Source organism: Astyanax mexicanus, chromosome 18 (assembly GCF_023375975.1).
Source record: "Astyanax mexicanus isolate ESR-SI-001 chromosome 18, AstMex3_surface, whole genome shotgun sequence".
Taxonomy (NCBI): Eukaryota; Metazoa; Chordata; class Actinopteri; order Characiformes; family Acestrorhamphidae; genus Astyanax; species Astyanax mexicanus.
In genome coordinates this window covers 19,473,298-19,489,369 of record NC_064425.1, presented here as the reverse complement: position 1 = coordinate 19,489,369, position 16,072 = coordinate 19,473,298, and the positions used below count along the sequence as shown (strand labels likewise).

Below are 16,072 nucleotides of genomic sequence, written 5' to 3'. Positions count from 1 at the left end.
CTTTTTGGTAACATGGCGCAGTTAGGGCTTTATCAGAAACCGAGAGCAGTGATGTGATACTGACCCTGATGGTGACCTTTTTAACTCCATCCTCACTCTCAGCTTTCTCATGATCTATGACTCCCTGTGTCAGGTTGGTGTAATTAGCCAGTTTGTTGAGAAGGGCTGACACCATTGGAGTGCTGTCCATTTCTTCCTGTGAGTAGAGACAGAACAGATGTTAAATGATACTTAAGTAAAACATTAAATAAAACCAAAAACCAAACACACAGCAAAAAGTCAAGTGTTGAATTAACTCCCACAGAGTTAATTAAAAATCTTTTTCACAGCTTCACACTCTTTGGTGTTAAATCAACACTTTCAAAATAGTTAAACATTTAACACCTTGCCAGAGCTCCATTTTACACTCAAACTAGTGTTTGTTTAACTTTCTAAATTGTTAAGCCAACACTGAGGAGAGTTCAAAATTAATGAGAAAAAGATTAGTCACTCAGCTCTGCTTCCCCTCTGCCAGCCTATTTTTCATTTACATAGGGAATACATAAAAAATATATATATAATTCAGCCCAGTGTTACTACATCACAGTTGTCAGTAAATCACCAGCACTTTGTCACACTTTACAGTACAGAAAATGGTAACTTGCTCGCTTAGCCTACAACACTGTGGGCAAGCATTCAACCATCATATAGGATATAACTGAATCCCCAAGAGAATGTAGCCCTGATAAACAAGACTGCACAATGACGGTGAGTTAGGGTTGGGGGGACACAATCTTTATGCAAATACATGATGCCAGAAGCAGTTTTGTGTAAGAAATGTTTGGTAAGTTGTTCAAATTTGGTCATGTTTACTGAAAATATGAAATACTTCAAAAGTATTTTTTTTTTGTCTTTTTAGCCTACAATTGGTAAACAGGATGGTGCAGATATCTTGTTGTCTCCAACCAAAGAAGTAAAATGGGTGGAAAAAAAAACAAACAAACAAAAAAAAAAAAAACAGGTCCGTTCTATACATTAAATAAACAAGGTCACTTTGGACACTGTATTAAAGCAAGCAATGTAATACACTTTAAATGTTAACATTGCTGTTTCTTATTCTTTGTTATTTCTGTAATTTAAATGGGATTTAAACACACCGAGATCTTATATGTTTGAGAGCTTTACCTCAAACAGCGCCATGTTCTTCCCATCACAGCTCCCCTCATGGTCACCAGTGGTAATAAAGGGACTGTCCTCACCAGGGGTTTCCTCTCCTGTTGGATCACACACATTATTACATCAAGTGGTTCAGATTAAACCAGTTCATATTTCCCTCGTTTAACCTGTAAATCATGTTCTCATCACAGCATTAACATTACAGCCCTGAACAATGGATTTTTTTTCTGTTTGAGTCGGCTCTTTTTCCTGATGACGGAAAAAACAATATGCAGATAAACGCCCAGGTTCTCATGTTACATCCTATGCCCACTGCTCACTAAGTAAACAAAGCATGAAGCATGAGTCTGGCTGAACTTCAACACTGTGCTGTTGTTGTTTTGTGGTACAAAACTCATCTCACAATTAACTGAACATTTTACCTTAATTATAGTTAATGATAATTATTTTATTGAATGAATCCAGATTTTTTTTTTTTTTACAAAAGCTGCTTTTATACGAGTTGCTCAGCTAGCACAGTGTTTGAGTTCTCCTCAAAAATCACTCAAAAATACCACACAGCGAGTTGCACTGACCCGGCTCTGGTTGGAATTTTGAACAGGTTCTGGTCCTAATACGACAGTACAGCTGACAAACTTGCAGAGTATAATACTACAATCAACCTAAAACTCTTGTGTCAACACACAGGTTGCAGAGTATAACTGGACAGTCTACCCAAATCACTTGTGCCAACAACCCGATTGCTGAGTACAATATCACAGTTGACCCAAAACACAGCCAAAACCCCAGTGAATAAACCACATTCATTCCCATTCTACATAACTGATGCTGAAAAAAAACAGGACATAGGAGAGATGCTCATTTTTCTGAGAAAATAATTTTTCCAGCTTTAAATTAAATCCCAAAATTGGAGAAAGTAAACCTCATAATTTTTCCTATTTCCATGAAGGCTGTACTCCACCAGGGTAGACAGATTGTCTTGGGTCATTTCTGACCCATAGAATAAGGAGAGTGTACAGAATGCAAACACTACACAAGGGTTAAAAAATAGCCTCTGTAAACGTGCTGATGTTCATGCTCCTACCCTGTTTACAACCCCTACAGCGCTACTCTCTTGGGGTCAAAGCCAAACTTTGACTATAAGAGCTGATGTTTTAGAATTTCCAACTGGTAAATAGGGGTGGGACAGAATTTTGATTTTTGATATATCGCATCCTTTTTGTTTGCGATACATTATCGACAAAAAATGAAAATGTGAAACTGACACGAATAAATACATAATTTGTTTATTTTGGAGTATTTTATCCCCTTCAGTAACACAGATTCCATGAATCATTATAGAAAACTGTCTATATAACTGTCACAGTTGTGATACTGTGATATCATTATCCTAGGCAATGTATCCTGGTAATACTGTATTGTGAGATGCCCTGTGATTCTCACCCCTGCTGGTACAGAAAAATAATAAATGGCATAAAGTGTTTATAGCCAATATTTTATAGCTCACATTTAGTATGTGATCGCTCTTCCACCTCCAATGTACCAGGTCTCATTATTTCACGGCAACATTGTTCCATAGTTGAATAATTGAATTTCAAATGGAATTACTGTTTACTTCAACTCATAACTGTCTGATATGGCTTTGGACACCTGCATGTGAATTTTACTATGTTTGAGAGAGAAAGAACTGAGTAAAAAAAAAGCCGAATTTTCATCACAAAATTTGATAAGATAAATGGAAAATGTCAGAAAAGTCATCTTAACTTATAGCTCATGTTATGTTTTACAGTGTTCTGTCCTCCACAGCACTGACGAATCTCTTACAGAACATTTCACTGCCAGTCACTTTATTAACTATATAAACTATCCATCACATCTTTACTTCTGTCATTTTCTGTATTTCAATTTCTCTGTTGGTCAATTTCTCTGTGTGTAGACATGTCTGAATTGCAGATGCTGCAATCTTTAGTTACATAATCCATAATACATGACTACACAAGACAGAACTGTGTGGTTTCCTTTGACTCATCATCATTTTTCTATTCCTACATACACTCCTAAAAAGCAGAAGAAATGTGATATGCTAAACACAGTGTTTAACAATATTTAACAATGTCTGTTTCAGTCACATAATTTCTGGTTTAGACTATTTACACAAAAACCTGAATGTGTGTGCATATATTCTTAATATGTTTAGAAAAAGTACTGATTCTGAGAAAAAACAAGCTCAACTAAAAGCTCAATTCTGGAACAGCCTTTCTCCAATTTCCACCAGGACGTAAGCTCTGGTTCTTAAATTCTTGTAAATATTATGTATAGTATTGTTTGTTGCTTTGCTCATTTTATTGTTTTTTTTATTAGTTATATTTTTAAGCTATATCTTAGATTTACATTTTTAAATATTTCTTAATGTAATTTCATTGTGCAGCACTTTGGTTGAAACTTGATGTCTTTTAAATGAGCTTTTTTTATATAAAATTATTTTTCTAAAAAAAAAAAAAAAAAAACTGGCAGGTATAGTAAACTAGAAGCCTATACACGGAATGTAGCAGTATGTTTAAGGTTTCCTCTTTTTAAAACAGCAGCTAATTATAGAAATCATTACCAGCTGTTTCATTACCAGACACCCAGGAAAGACTGGAACAGCAACCCTTTTATATCTCAGACTGAGACCAGATCTTTCCTCAGTCTCTGAAAATCATGATCATACATGCTGTGCTTTCCAGCTGTTAACCTAAGCATTAACACACTTTCAGAAAAGCAATTAAACATGTATGGAAAATGTGGTTTACTTAAAAAAAAAACGACTTTAATTCTATCTATTTTAAATAGCTACATTTAACATAACATTTGTATATGGAATCAAACATTTTAGATGTTGGTTAAATATTGGTTAATATTATTTCAGTGAATTATCTAGACTTAACTAGAAATATAGAAGTATTCTGCTAAATTAATAAATATAGACAGCTGTCCGAATAATCAACCAACAAGGACATCATATATCTACATTATCTATTTCTAAGATGCATTTATAAGATTTAATCATGACATGCTGTTCACATTAACCTGGCATTTAAGACTGCTATCTGTAAATAGGCTCTGTTTGGACTGTCTGTCCTCTATTGTGCCTCATTCCCAAAGGAGTTCAGACTTTAACTGTCCTTTTTTATTACTTTACTGTAACTGGGTGGAGCTGAACAGCTGAATAGGCGGCTATTCAATATAACTGGTTTTGCTGATGTCACTAAAACAGTGACTTTCAAATGGGCCACTGTTACAGCTATATGGAATGTACAGGCCCTTTAGAATAATTACTTGGAAGTTAGCAGGAAATTAATAGACAATGGATCACTGAAGAAACTAAGTAACCTATCTAGGCAGTGCAAAACATTCAGCAAGATGGTTCTATAGTCAGTGTTGTGCTTTTGAAGTTAATGGAGCTGCCCTGCATGACTGGACAAGACATTACAGAATGTTTCATAGATGAGGCATTCATTTCATCAGCATGTTCCCCTCAGTCTTCACTGAAGCAGAGATTACTTCACCCCTGATGAGTAACAAAGACACATCCTCAGTAAAAACAACTTTTCATTTTTCCTTTCCAACTATTTCACTTTTAAACAGTTTAATCCTTTTGTAAACGTTTAAAGCGTTCATGTTCAAGTCTCTACTTTGAGTTAATTCTACTGATCCAAACATCAGACAAACACAAACAACAATGGATAAACCCAACAGTACTCCTCCAGTCACAGAGCTGGTATGCATGTTCCTTCAATTTACCTGGAAGCATTTAACCAATTAAAGCCAGCACACCCCTGTTAGTCAAGAATCCACCGTTAACCTGTTCAGTCTGTGGATCTGCGGAGAGTATTGTGACAATATCTTCATATATATGACCACAACACTCTATAGTAAGATTTGGAGGTGTGACAACTGTGGTCTAAAAAATGACCACAGTCACTGGAGAAGCTTTTCACACCTGAAACTGGAGAAATAGCCCCTAGTGATATTTAGCGATCAAAGGTTTGCTGGGAAAGGTGAGAGATGTGTAGTTATTGTCTGTCAAGAAGCACCTAGAGTTATTATCTGCTAGGAATAATGTACTGTCAAGGGCCTTCAGCATACACTCCTATTTGTGAAGTTTCCCTTTGTCCTAAACAAAAATAACAACCGAGGTAAAAATCTACTAAACAGACCATGATTTACCCTGACACAACTAATTGTAAAATGTAAATCGCTCCTCAGTCTTTTAGCTCTGGTTTTTCATATATTTCTTTTACCCTCCATGTTTTTATAGTCAGTGTTTTGCTTGCCATTTAAGCTTTTGTGTTGTGCTATAAACAAAGTGAGCTGCTCTGTCACTATCCTGATGTTAATTTCTTTGGTCTGCAACTATGAAGATTGGGCAACTGTTTTTAGTGTCATGGTTAGTAAGACAGACACTATGTGCTAATTTTCAAAGGTAAAAATCAACAAAACCAACAAATGTGTTACAAAATGAACAAAAACAATCTCCATAAAACACTAATTTGGATTTCTATTCTTTTGGCACATGTTGAGATTTAAGCTTTACAAAACAAAAGCTACCATCAAATTTGCCTCTTTTGAGGGCTAGCTGGGCTACCCAACACTATTAATGGCCTTTTGTCATATAGGTGTGACCCTTTAGTCTAGTAACTGCATATAATTCTCTCTTCTGTGGAAGCTTTGATCCTCAAAAGTAAAAAAAAAAAAGAAGAAAAAGAATCTATCACTATAGTCCAAATAAGTCACTCAATTTCTTTGTTCTAGCATCAAAATGACACAAAAATGTGAATGCTCTTAAACACATTAAGGCCCTTTCACACTGAGTACAGTTTTATGAACAGAAAAAACATTAACACAAAGTCTGACACATTTTTTATTTGCCGCCAGTGCTCTGTTAATGGATCCAGAAAATCTATAGCTCTCAAAAATGTCCATCTTTTCTTTTTCTCTGCTCATTGTCTGCTTCTGCTCTTTTTAATTTCCTTCATATACACAAGCGCACATTAACTAGGGAAGCTAGCTAGCTATAGTCTATAGTTTGCGGTTCTTTGTAGACAAAAACAAACCATGTGTCAGGGTAAAACAAGTCTATGTAAATAATTCACCAGTCTTTTTGCTCTGGCCTGACATGCATTTTCTTTGCACTCTGTATTTTTAAAGTCAGTGTTTTGCTTGCCATATAAGCTGTTGTGTTCTGCTATGAAAAGGTAAACTGTTCTGTCGCTATCTGTAGTAGCTGCTGCTATTTACAGATATATGTGTCACACTTTACATTTCCTACCTTTTACTATGAAATGAGCCAAATGTCAATAACATGAAAAAACAGATACAAATCAGATATAATAATAATAACAATGAACTGAAAGGCCAAAATGACAACTTCCACCAACTTTGTTTACTGTTTAAGATAATCACTGTTTAATTTACTATGTAAATCACTGTCATTTTGTTTCAATTACCCGTGCCTTAGAACTGTACGACAAACACAAAGAACAACACCAACATTCAATAGAAAGAAAGAAAGAAAGAAAGATTGCTTCCTTAAAAAGAAATCACACCCACAAGCCAGCCATCCAGTGCAGAGACTCTGTAAACACTAATTACACACTGGTGAGATAAATACACAGCCCTGGTGCCTCTACTCATCAACAGCCACATGTCTTTTACTCTCATGAACAGTATTAAAAAACTGTCACAGTCATGCAAAAACACTGTACTTCTGAACCAGATTTTGGTACAGGAAAGCAAAAAAAAGTACCTTCAATAGGCATTAATGTAAAAGGTGTCTATATTCTAAATCATTTTGGATCTCCAAAATGTGTCTATTTATCATGAAAGTTTAATAAAACGTATAGAACAGCAGATGGGTTAAATAGTGGAAAATGTTACAAATAGAGAAACTGTTTAAGACAAAGACAAATTGACACAGGTCTTATTTAGTTTACTTGAGGAAATGACCTCCCAAAAATAACCTTATCTGATTGCAACTGTGGAAATCCTACGAATATGAGCTCTATTCATCAAAGTTATGGTAAACTTCAGCAGATTAGAAAGACATTCTAATTTATAAACCCTTGGAATCTTGAAATGTTAGTCCAAATGTTTTTCAGTGAAAGTTTCAACAGTATATAAAATGTTTGAATACAAAACAAAGATTTGCTACAGGCCCGCCATTTACTGTATTAGTGGCAACAAATGTGCAAACGTCACTCTGTCCACCTTATTAGAGATATAATGCACATATCTCTAAACTGTAATATTGCATAATACATGTACTGATAGCATCTGAATTAAGAAGCTGTGTTACAGTGAGGAAAGTGAGGCCTGAGCTAACAGTTTAAGACCTGGAAAAAACAACATTACGCCTTAGAATCAAATAAAGGCAGGGGTTTGTAGAGGAGCCAGAACACATACACAATCAAAACTACACATACTTTAGTGGTAGCAAATTGGACCAAGTTGGACCTACTGAGCTGCATAACTTATATGGCAACTTAATCCATTCAGCATACATTATGTGGTTATTCTGTTTTAAACTGTTTAAATCAGAAGTGTGATATAACCACCAATTAGGGGTGTGTCATATATCATATGCAATAATATTGGCAAATAAATTTTATATTTATTTTGTTGCAGTAGTGTATTCTTGAAAACCTTTTTTTAAAGTCTATGTATTGTCATATCACCAAGAAAATACAGTGAAATATTGTGATGTTGTTTTAGGGCCATCTGGCTATATTTTAGGCATAAACATAGTATTATCATCTAACATTATTCAACACAAACTCATCGAAATTTGTAATACATGGACATGACGTCAATCATTTTTGCTTATCTCAACATTTGTCAGTGTTTATCTTACACAAGCAGAACCTAAAACTTTTAGTACGTTTAAAGCTACTGTCAGAACAGGAACTAAAAGTAGCATACAGGAGCAATACTAGTAGTTACAAAAAACATGTACCATAAGGATAAAATCATATCAGTAACATGTAATGTATTTGTTGTATTTAATCTTTATTCTACTTAATATATAAATCTTTGTGTAGCTAAGTATAAAGTATCAAATAAAGTATCTAGCTAGTTAGCCGGCTGTCTGTCTATATATGTATCTGTATTTATAGTCAGAAACATGTGCAACGTAAATATGTAACAGTAAACATGGGATCACTTACACAATAAAAACATCAAAGAGGAATCAGTAACTAAAAAGAACTAAATATGTGAAAAGCAGATTTATTTCCTGATAAACACACTGCTTTTAGCTACAGTGCACCAGTGAGTGGTGTCACTTAATTATTGTAAACTTATCTTTATTTTTGTTCTTTTTTTAAGATGTTGGTATGTGTTAACTGTCTTTTTGTATATGTACAAAGTCATGTAAAGAAGTATATTTGAGTGTTTATATTCTTAATATATTCTTGTTGTAAAGTTAAAACTAGAACAGTGTTTTTTATGCTTCCTTGCTCTAAAATATAAGATTTAAATGATCTGTTTGTTATAATATAGTATTATATCCACATCCACTATATCCCCAAGGACTCCTTAGCTTTAAAAAAAAATGTCCAAAAAATATAATTCATGCCGTTAAATTAGTTTTATTTATTTATCTTGCCTATGTATCATGCTTATTACATTTGATTTTCTAACCTATGATTTTATGATTCATGCTCTTGAATTTTTATTCTTATCTTATTTGTTACACAGCTCTCGAATAAAAATAAGATACCATTTAAAAAATTATGTTTTTCTTTGATTTTACCAAGTGAAATTGAAAACCTCTGGAATATAATCAAGAGGAAGATGGATGATCACAAGCCATCAAACCAAGCTGATCTGCTTGAATTTTTGCACCAGGAGTGGCATAAAGTTATCCAAAAGCAGTGTGTAAGACTGGTGAAGGAGAACATGCTAAGATGCATAAAAAACTGTGCCAGGGTTATTTCACCAAATATTGATTTCTGAGCTCTTAAAACTTTATGAATATGAACTTGTCTTTTTGCATTATTTAAGGTCTAAAAGCCATTTCTCATTTTCTGTAAATAAATGCTCTAATTGAGAATATTTTATTTGAAATGAGAGAAATGTTAGTAGTTTATAGAATAAAACAACAATGTTCATTGTTCTCAAACATATATCTATAAATAGTAAAATTAGAGAAACTGAAGTGGTCTCTTAATTTTTTCCAGAGCTGTATATATAAAGAGGACACAGCCTGAACCTGGCTTACTGTTTAGAACAAAACACAGCACCGGGTTTATATAGCCCAGGGCTTCTTTTACCTCTGTTGTACTTTATTTTATGGTTGCAATTAAGTCTCCAACAGAAGTAGGGAGAGGTAATGAGAGAGAGAGAGAATGAGAGAAAGCGTGAGAAAGAAAAAGAGATAGAAAGATATGAAATAACAGGAAAATAAGAGAAGGAAATCGTTCAGGAAACTAGTTAACTGCTTCTTGTTTACGGATCACAAACAGCTGAACTCTCTCTCTCTCTCTCTCTCTCTCTTTCTCAGTTGTGTGGTGAGACATTACTTCAGAACTCAGACTGACTAACCTGACTAGTGTAAAAGAGAACAGAAGAACGGAACAGCCTGTGAAAGAAAGAGAGTCATAGTTCAGACAAAGAGGAGGAGAACTCTTCCGTGTGCTGCTGCTGAGGTTTTATACGTGTCTGGGCCAGTTCTCACTCACTGTAGAACTTCACTCTGAGCTTCTCGACGAGCTTTAAAACAGCACATACCTGAGTAAAGTCCAGGCTTCTCCTCATCTTCACCTTCGGGGCTCTGAACGTCACTGTCTGGACTTGAAGGCTGACCATCTTCCACCGGCACCACTGTGAAGTTGGTGGGCATTTTTCCTTCACGACATGTGCTCCTAGTATGTGTGAGAGACACTTTGTTTCCCTTTTCTCTCCCTCCTTCCCTCGCTCTCTCCCTCCTTCCCTCGCTCTCTCTTTCTCTCTCTCTTTCACACACACTCACTTCCACACACACTCACATTCACATTCACAAACACACCCCTCCCTCCCCCTCCTTCCCACTCCTTCCCACATGGGTCTCCTTACAAAAGTTTTTAAGTTCTCCCCACCTCCCAACTCCACTTACCACCACTAACCCACCAGCGTTCAGCCACTGCTGGAACCCATGTGATCTTTTCCACCAAATAAGGAGCCCTGCCCAGCTCCTCCCTCCTCGTCCATCCCTCTGGGCAACTACTTGACACTCCTGTTAGAGGGGGGCAGAGACTGGCGCTCTCACACTCAACCATATATCAGCCCCTAGTGGAGAAACAGTGAATCAAATAAAACACCATAAACAAATACAACCGAACACACGGTTTCACTATCAAATCCGTTTAAAAGCAACATAATAAACGCTACACATGTTCAAATGGTGAACAGCATGCTTAACTCTTTCATATCCTGCTTCCATTTTATAAAATTTATACATTTTCCGTTTATAAACCACTGCACTGAAAAACAGTAACATCTATTTTTGTTACTAATTTAATGTGATTTATAACCCTTTTTAATCATGTTTTTTACAGTTTAGGGTAGAGGTGGGCGACATGGCCCTAAAATAATGTCACAATATTTCATTGTATTTTTGCGATAACGATACTTATATAACGCTATGATATGAAAAACACTGAATAAAAAAAATAATTTCAAGAATACACTATTGCAACAAAATGAAAATTAAATTCTATTATTGCATATGATATGATATTGCACACCCCTAACTGAGATATAACAAAAATACTATAATTTTTATCAGATTTGTAAAAAAAAAATTTTATTTTATATTTTAATTAAAATGTATTTGCTACATAGATTTTATTTTATGAGGCCTAAAATAATTTAGTTTAAATTTTACATTTAAAACAGTAAGCAGAACAGTAAGCCTAGCCTAAATCTTAAAGTAATCAATGCTTCTTTCAGGGTCTAGTAATTTGCACATCACAGCTGGCTTGTTCTGTACATGTGAACAACTGAAGTGAACAGGCAAATCCAGCTGTCTCCTGTTATAATTTAACCTTGATGCTCCAAACATAGTGCCTGGGGTGGCGTTTCCTGCTTCTGTTAACGGCATCCCTATTGTACCTGAGAGGATTGAGAGGGAGGCGGTGGCCTGTGCTGTCATGCATGAGAGGGCACACGCACATACACACAGTTTATGACAACTTTAAAACAATGCACCTTTCAATCAATAACACCGGGGAATACACTGGTAAATAACTGTTTCCCCTTTACCCAGAACTCCTTTTCCTGGCACCTCAGACCCCAGAGATCCAATTCCCATTCACAGAGACACACTCATGCCTGTGCACCACAGAGGAATGTGGCTAACAAGAAGAAACATTCACCTGAGGAACTTGTGAAAGCTCTGGAAACTAATCAAAATAAACACTGGCAACAACACACTGTCACTCTGCCCTGGGTCTGCAAGGGTGTGCCCACTGATAACAGAACTATAAAAGCAGTTGCAGGAGGATGGCTGCTGATAAGATATGCAGCATGGCAGCATTCGACACAGTTCAATGGAAACTCCTGCAATGAGGTCATAGAACACAAAACAATGTGTTATGATCACTGGATATTCCATCTGGATAAAAACAGCTAAATAAGATAACAATAATAATGTGCATTTATTGTCTTTATACTTTTCTGTAGAGCAATTAAATCCTTATCTTCACATATACCAGCTAACAACACTCAGGTCAGAGTGCAGGTCAGCCCTGTTACTATGCAGTGGAGCAGAGAGGGCTAAGGGCCATAGCCCAAATGTAGCAGGCCCTATAGGGCCTCTATGGGTAGATGTTAGTGATGGGCCCCAAAAGGGTCAGTGATGGAACCAGGAGGGGTTAAATATGGCCCACATCTAAGAGGTACACTGCACATGCAGTCTAGATGAAACCCATGTGAGATTAAGGTGGGCTGCAATGATGGAGTCCGTTTTGGAAGCCCAACAGATTAATAAATACACTTAGAGCTCATGCTCACCTCAAACCCACTTAGTCCATATTCCATCTGTGTAAACCCCACATACAAATGTTGGCTGGGAGCCCAGTGCTCCAATCACTGAGGCTCTACTGTCCTAAATAAGCAAACAGATATAAAAGCTAAGACTCAACTAGATAACAAGGAAGAAAAAGTTGTTTTAGTGTAATAAACCTGCCATTCTGCAGATAGATTAACTTTTAAATGACTTGTATTTTGCTTAAATCACTCTCTAATAAAGCACATTCACATACATTCTAAACGAACTGCTGCCCCCTGTTTGCAATGAGAGGAAAACACCATTACTCATTTCTACAATGATGCTATAGAAACTGAACAAAAACAGGCCAACATTTTTTTGCTTTCTCAAAACTGAAGGTTTGCAGAAATTCTGCAAAGTTAGATTTGTGCCCTGTGATGCACAGAATGAAATAGGGGAACGGTGCAAGCTCTTTCTTGTTTTTATTAAATACACTGATCCAAGGCTCTAGACCATTTTTTCACAAAATTCCCAAAAGCACCTGTTTACACAGACAGTTCAGATCAGATGTTGCCAGGCATGATCATTATCATACACCGCTCTGTCCACTGGAAGTATTAATGCCTTTTATTATGTATTTCTGGTACAAAAGTGACACTGTGGTTTGAGGAGTGTTTAATGCCCGTTTTAGCAATCTAGCACCCACTATTAGGCCTCGCTCAAACCTTTTAATGTGCTATTGTGATTTAACATACATTCACACATAGTCACAGCTGCTCTAACTATGTGGAACAGAAAGAGAGTGAAGTAACGTTAGCTTATTGTCCCCCTGTGTCTCCTCTGTCATTCTATATTCACCTGCTGCCACTCTGGCGTCCATATTTGCTCATTTTAAAAGGTGCAGCTTGTAGTTTACGGTTTTCAACATAAAGATACTGTTAAGTATTCAAACTGTGTATTTATTTCATAACATATAAAGGAATTATTGTTTTGCCATCAGTGTCATTTGTTTCCCAGGTTTTGGCCTTTGAATGTCTAATTATATTGAATTGTTTAACTATGTTGGGCATTCATATATTCATATGTTCATATATATATATATATATATATATATATATATATATATATATATATATATATATATATATATATATATACAGTATATATATATATATGAGTGCTGTTTTGCAGTGGAGTCGTTCGAGCGCCCCCTATTGTTCATTCCACCATCCTACTGACACACTGCAGAAAGGAGCAAGTACGGAGAGGAGCCGCTCGCCAAGTACGGCTTGCAGAACCACAAGTCCAGGGGGTGGGGCTGGATCTGATCCAACTCTTCCTACGTCGTGTTTTCATTGGTCTGAAGCAGATCGGACTCTTCCCCATCCGGTTTTACTCACTCGCCTTTCGGAGTCCTAACCCTACCCCTAACCCTAACCCTAACCCTAACCTTAACCTAAAAGAAGATATGGGTGGTCAGGAGGTCAGGCTCCACCCCTTGGATCAGATCCAGCCCCACCCCCTGGACTTGTGGTTCTGCAGCGAGGGGCACTTGGGGTACGTCTCGCTGCAGCCTGTACTCCGCCCATATCCAACTCCGCCTTACTGCACAGGAGTTGAGGAGCTCAGTTCCTCTGGAGCTTCAGATTAGGATTACCACCTGTCCCGGTTTTCCCAGGACTATCCTTCTTTTTATTGTTTGGTCCCGGAAAAAAATCTCATTTAATGTCCCGGTTTTCTGACTATTTAGACTTTTTCTGCACGCATTAAATTTGTCTTTTTCTCGCTAACGTGCACAATTGTGCTGTGGAATCATGTGACTTTACTATCCAATTGATACAGGCGGCTTCTACGGATAGTGAATCAAATATTAAGGAGGGAGATTTAAAACATTTAAAACAACTCTATAGACATTTACTGTGTATATCTTATCTTAAGAGATAAAAGTGAAGATAGGAAACACACATAAGCCTGAAACACACATTATAGGCATCTCCTTACCTAGTTTTCCATCTGATGTGCTCTCCTTCCTTAACCCTATTGTCAAGAGGGTGCAAAAGCAAGCACTTGCAAATCTCACACCAGTACTCAGATAAGCAAGTAAGCATCAGTTCGTTCTCATAGTTAATGTAGATGAAATATTCATAGCTTTGAACAACCCTACTTCTCAAAGCCATCTCTTATTATGTTACATTAACCGTATATTTGTGAGCAACAATCAGTATGACAGTGTCCTGGTTTGGTCAAACACAGGTGGCAACCCTACTTCAGACACATCTGCAAAGATTTGCTTCATTTCAGCTTCGACTGAATTCAAACTGGACAGGTAAGTGAATCTTTTCAACTGGCTTTAGTAATTAGCAGTGGAGCTTCTTTGTAGACTGAGTTTTACTGTATAGTATAACTTACTATACAGGGCTATAGGCTATAGCCTCTGTGCTTGCTATCGCTAACAGGCTAACTAATGCTACCCGGCAAGCTCACGCTTACTGGCAAGCTAGAGCTAATCGACTAGCTAACGCTAACGGGCTATATTACCGACAAAATAACGCTAACGGGCTAGATAACCGGCAAGCTAACGCTAACCGCCAAGCTAACGCTAACATGTTAGATTACTGGCTAGCTAACGCTAACAGCTAGCTAACGCTAACAGCTAGCTAACGCTAACAGCTAGCTAACGCTAACAGCTAGCTAATGCTAACGCTAACTTTTCCCCAGCTCAGCTAACTTGGGTAACATACAGGAGAAAAACTCCTGTTCGTGATTTAAACTCTAGAACAAAGCTAATTCACTCAAACAAAACGCTCAATACAGTCAAACAATTTAACAGTGGAAAAAACATCCCAGACCCCTAACTAGTAAAATGTAGCCTTTGCATTCATATTACGTGGTGTGTTCATCTCATGAGTACAATATATTGCATGTTTTAAAGGCATTATTAATTGGAATGTACCAACACTGAACGTTATTTAACGTTACACAAAATAGCTAGCTCTTTCTATCTAACTCCTTCACTGATTTTATTAATTGAGTAAATACTGCGGTAATGAGAACCTCTAAATATCAGTTAATTAGCTAATTCACCCACCGTTCACTGGATTCAGCTTTTTACCGGGCCCATTATAAGTGTGGATGTCGTTCTGAATCAGGTGTAAATGATAGAGATTATTAAATGTGTGTCGTTGTGCTAAAATGTGTGAGTAGTGTGTAAATAAAAAGTGGTTAGGTTGGTGTGAGCTATTGTAATGCACGTGTCAGGTGCTGTTGCTGCTGTAATGAGTAAATTGCAAATGCTGTAGTTAGGTGCTTTACTTTACTTTGAAAAAGTTTAACATGATAATAGAATGCATTCTTACATTGTATTATTTATTATCACAGATGACAGCCACACTGCCCTGGATATCATCAAAATGTACTTTTCAGAGGATGCTTTGGCAGCCTGCTCAAGGAATAGACTGGGCTAATTACACTGGAAAGAACAACTTTGCCACAGGCCAGATTCTCTTATTACTCTGTAACTTCACTGACCGACTGAGGTAAGATAATATTGTTGTAATTTCACCCATATTCTGTGTGTGTTTTATATAAATTGCAAAAGAAATTCCATTGCCTCTTCTTTTTTTACACTGCACTCTGTCCAAATGTAAAAGTTAAACATTCAATGTAAGGGCCATTGGAGTTCAAGTGAGTTTAGAGTATTAAACTATTTTAATTGTGTAGTTCCAGATGTCTTAAATGTGTATCATTAGTATTGTGAATAAATGGGGAAAGCTAAAAATCAGTTGTGACAAAACGAAATATCGGCTTTATATATCGGCCACTTGTGATCTCTAACTATCGATATTGGCCATTGGCCAAAAAACAATATCAGTCAATTACTAACATAATTTTATTCCTAAATACCATAGT

General features: G+C 36.5%; 2 protein-coding genes across 3 annotated transcripts in view; one reads left to right on the top strand and one right to left on the bottom strand.

Moving 5' to 3' along the window:
- LOC103035060 (solute carrier family 12 member 7-like) overlaps positions 1-10,408 on the bottom strand; it is a 32,743-nt gene extending 22,335 nt beyond the window's left edge. Inside the window, exons 1-4 of the mRNA XM_007236807.4 lie at positions 10,289-10,408; positions 9,925-10,058; positions 1,165-1,253; positions 65-196 (exon numbers count right to left, since the gene is read on the bottom strand). Coding sequence (XP_007236869.3) covers positions 65-196; positions 1,165-1,253; positions 9,925-10,036 — 333 coding nt within the window. The 5' untranslated portion in view covers positions 10,037-10,058; positions 10,289-10,408. The remainder of the gene's footprint in view (positions 1-64; positions 197-1,164; positions 1,254-9,924; positions 10,059-10,288) is intronic.
- A 3,356-nt stretch (positions 10,409-13,764) lies between these two features.
- The window catches only part of kcnh2a (potassium voltage-gated channel, subfamily H (eag-related), member 2a), a 41,432-nt gene continuing 39,124 nt past the window's right edge, over positions 13,765-16,072 (top strand). For both annotated transcript variants that reach the window (XM_049467292.1, XM_022663444.2), the window contains exons 1-3: positions 13,765-14,263; positions 14,417-14,489; positions 15,542-15,699. The gene's annotated coding sequence lies outside the window, so the exon portion shown is untranslated. The remainder of the gene's footprint in view (positions 14,264-14,416; positions 14,490-15,541; positions 15,700-16,072) is intronic.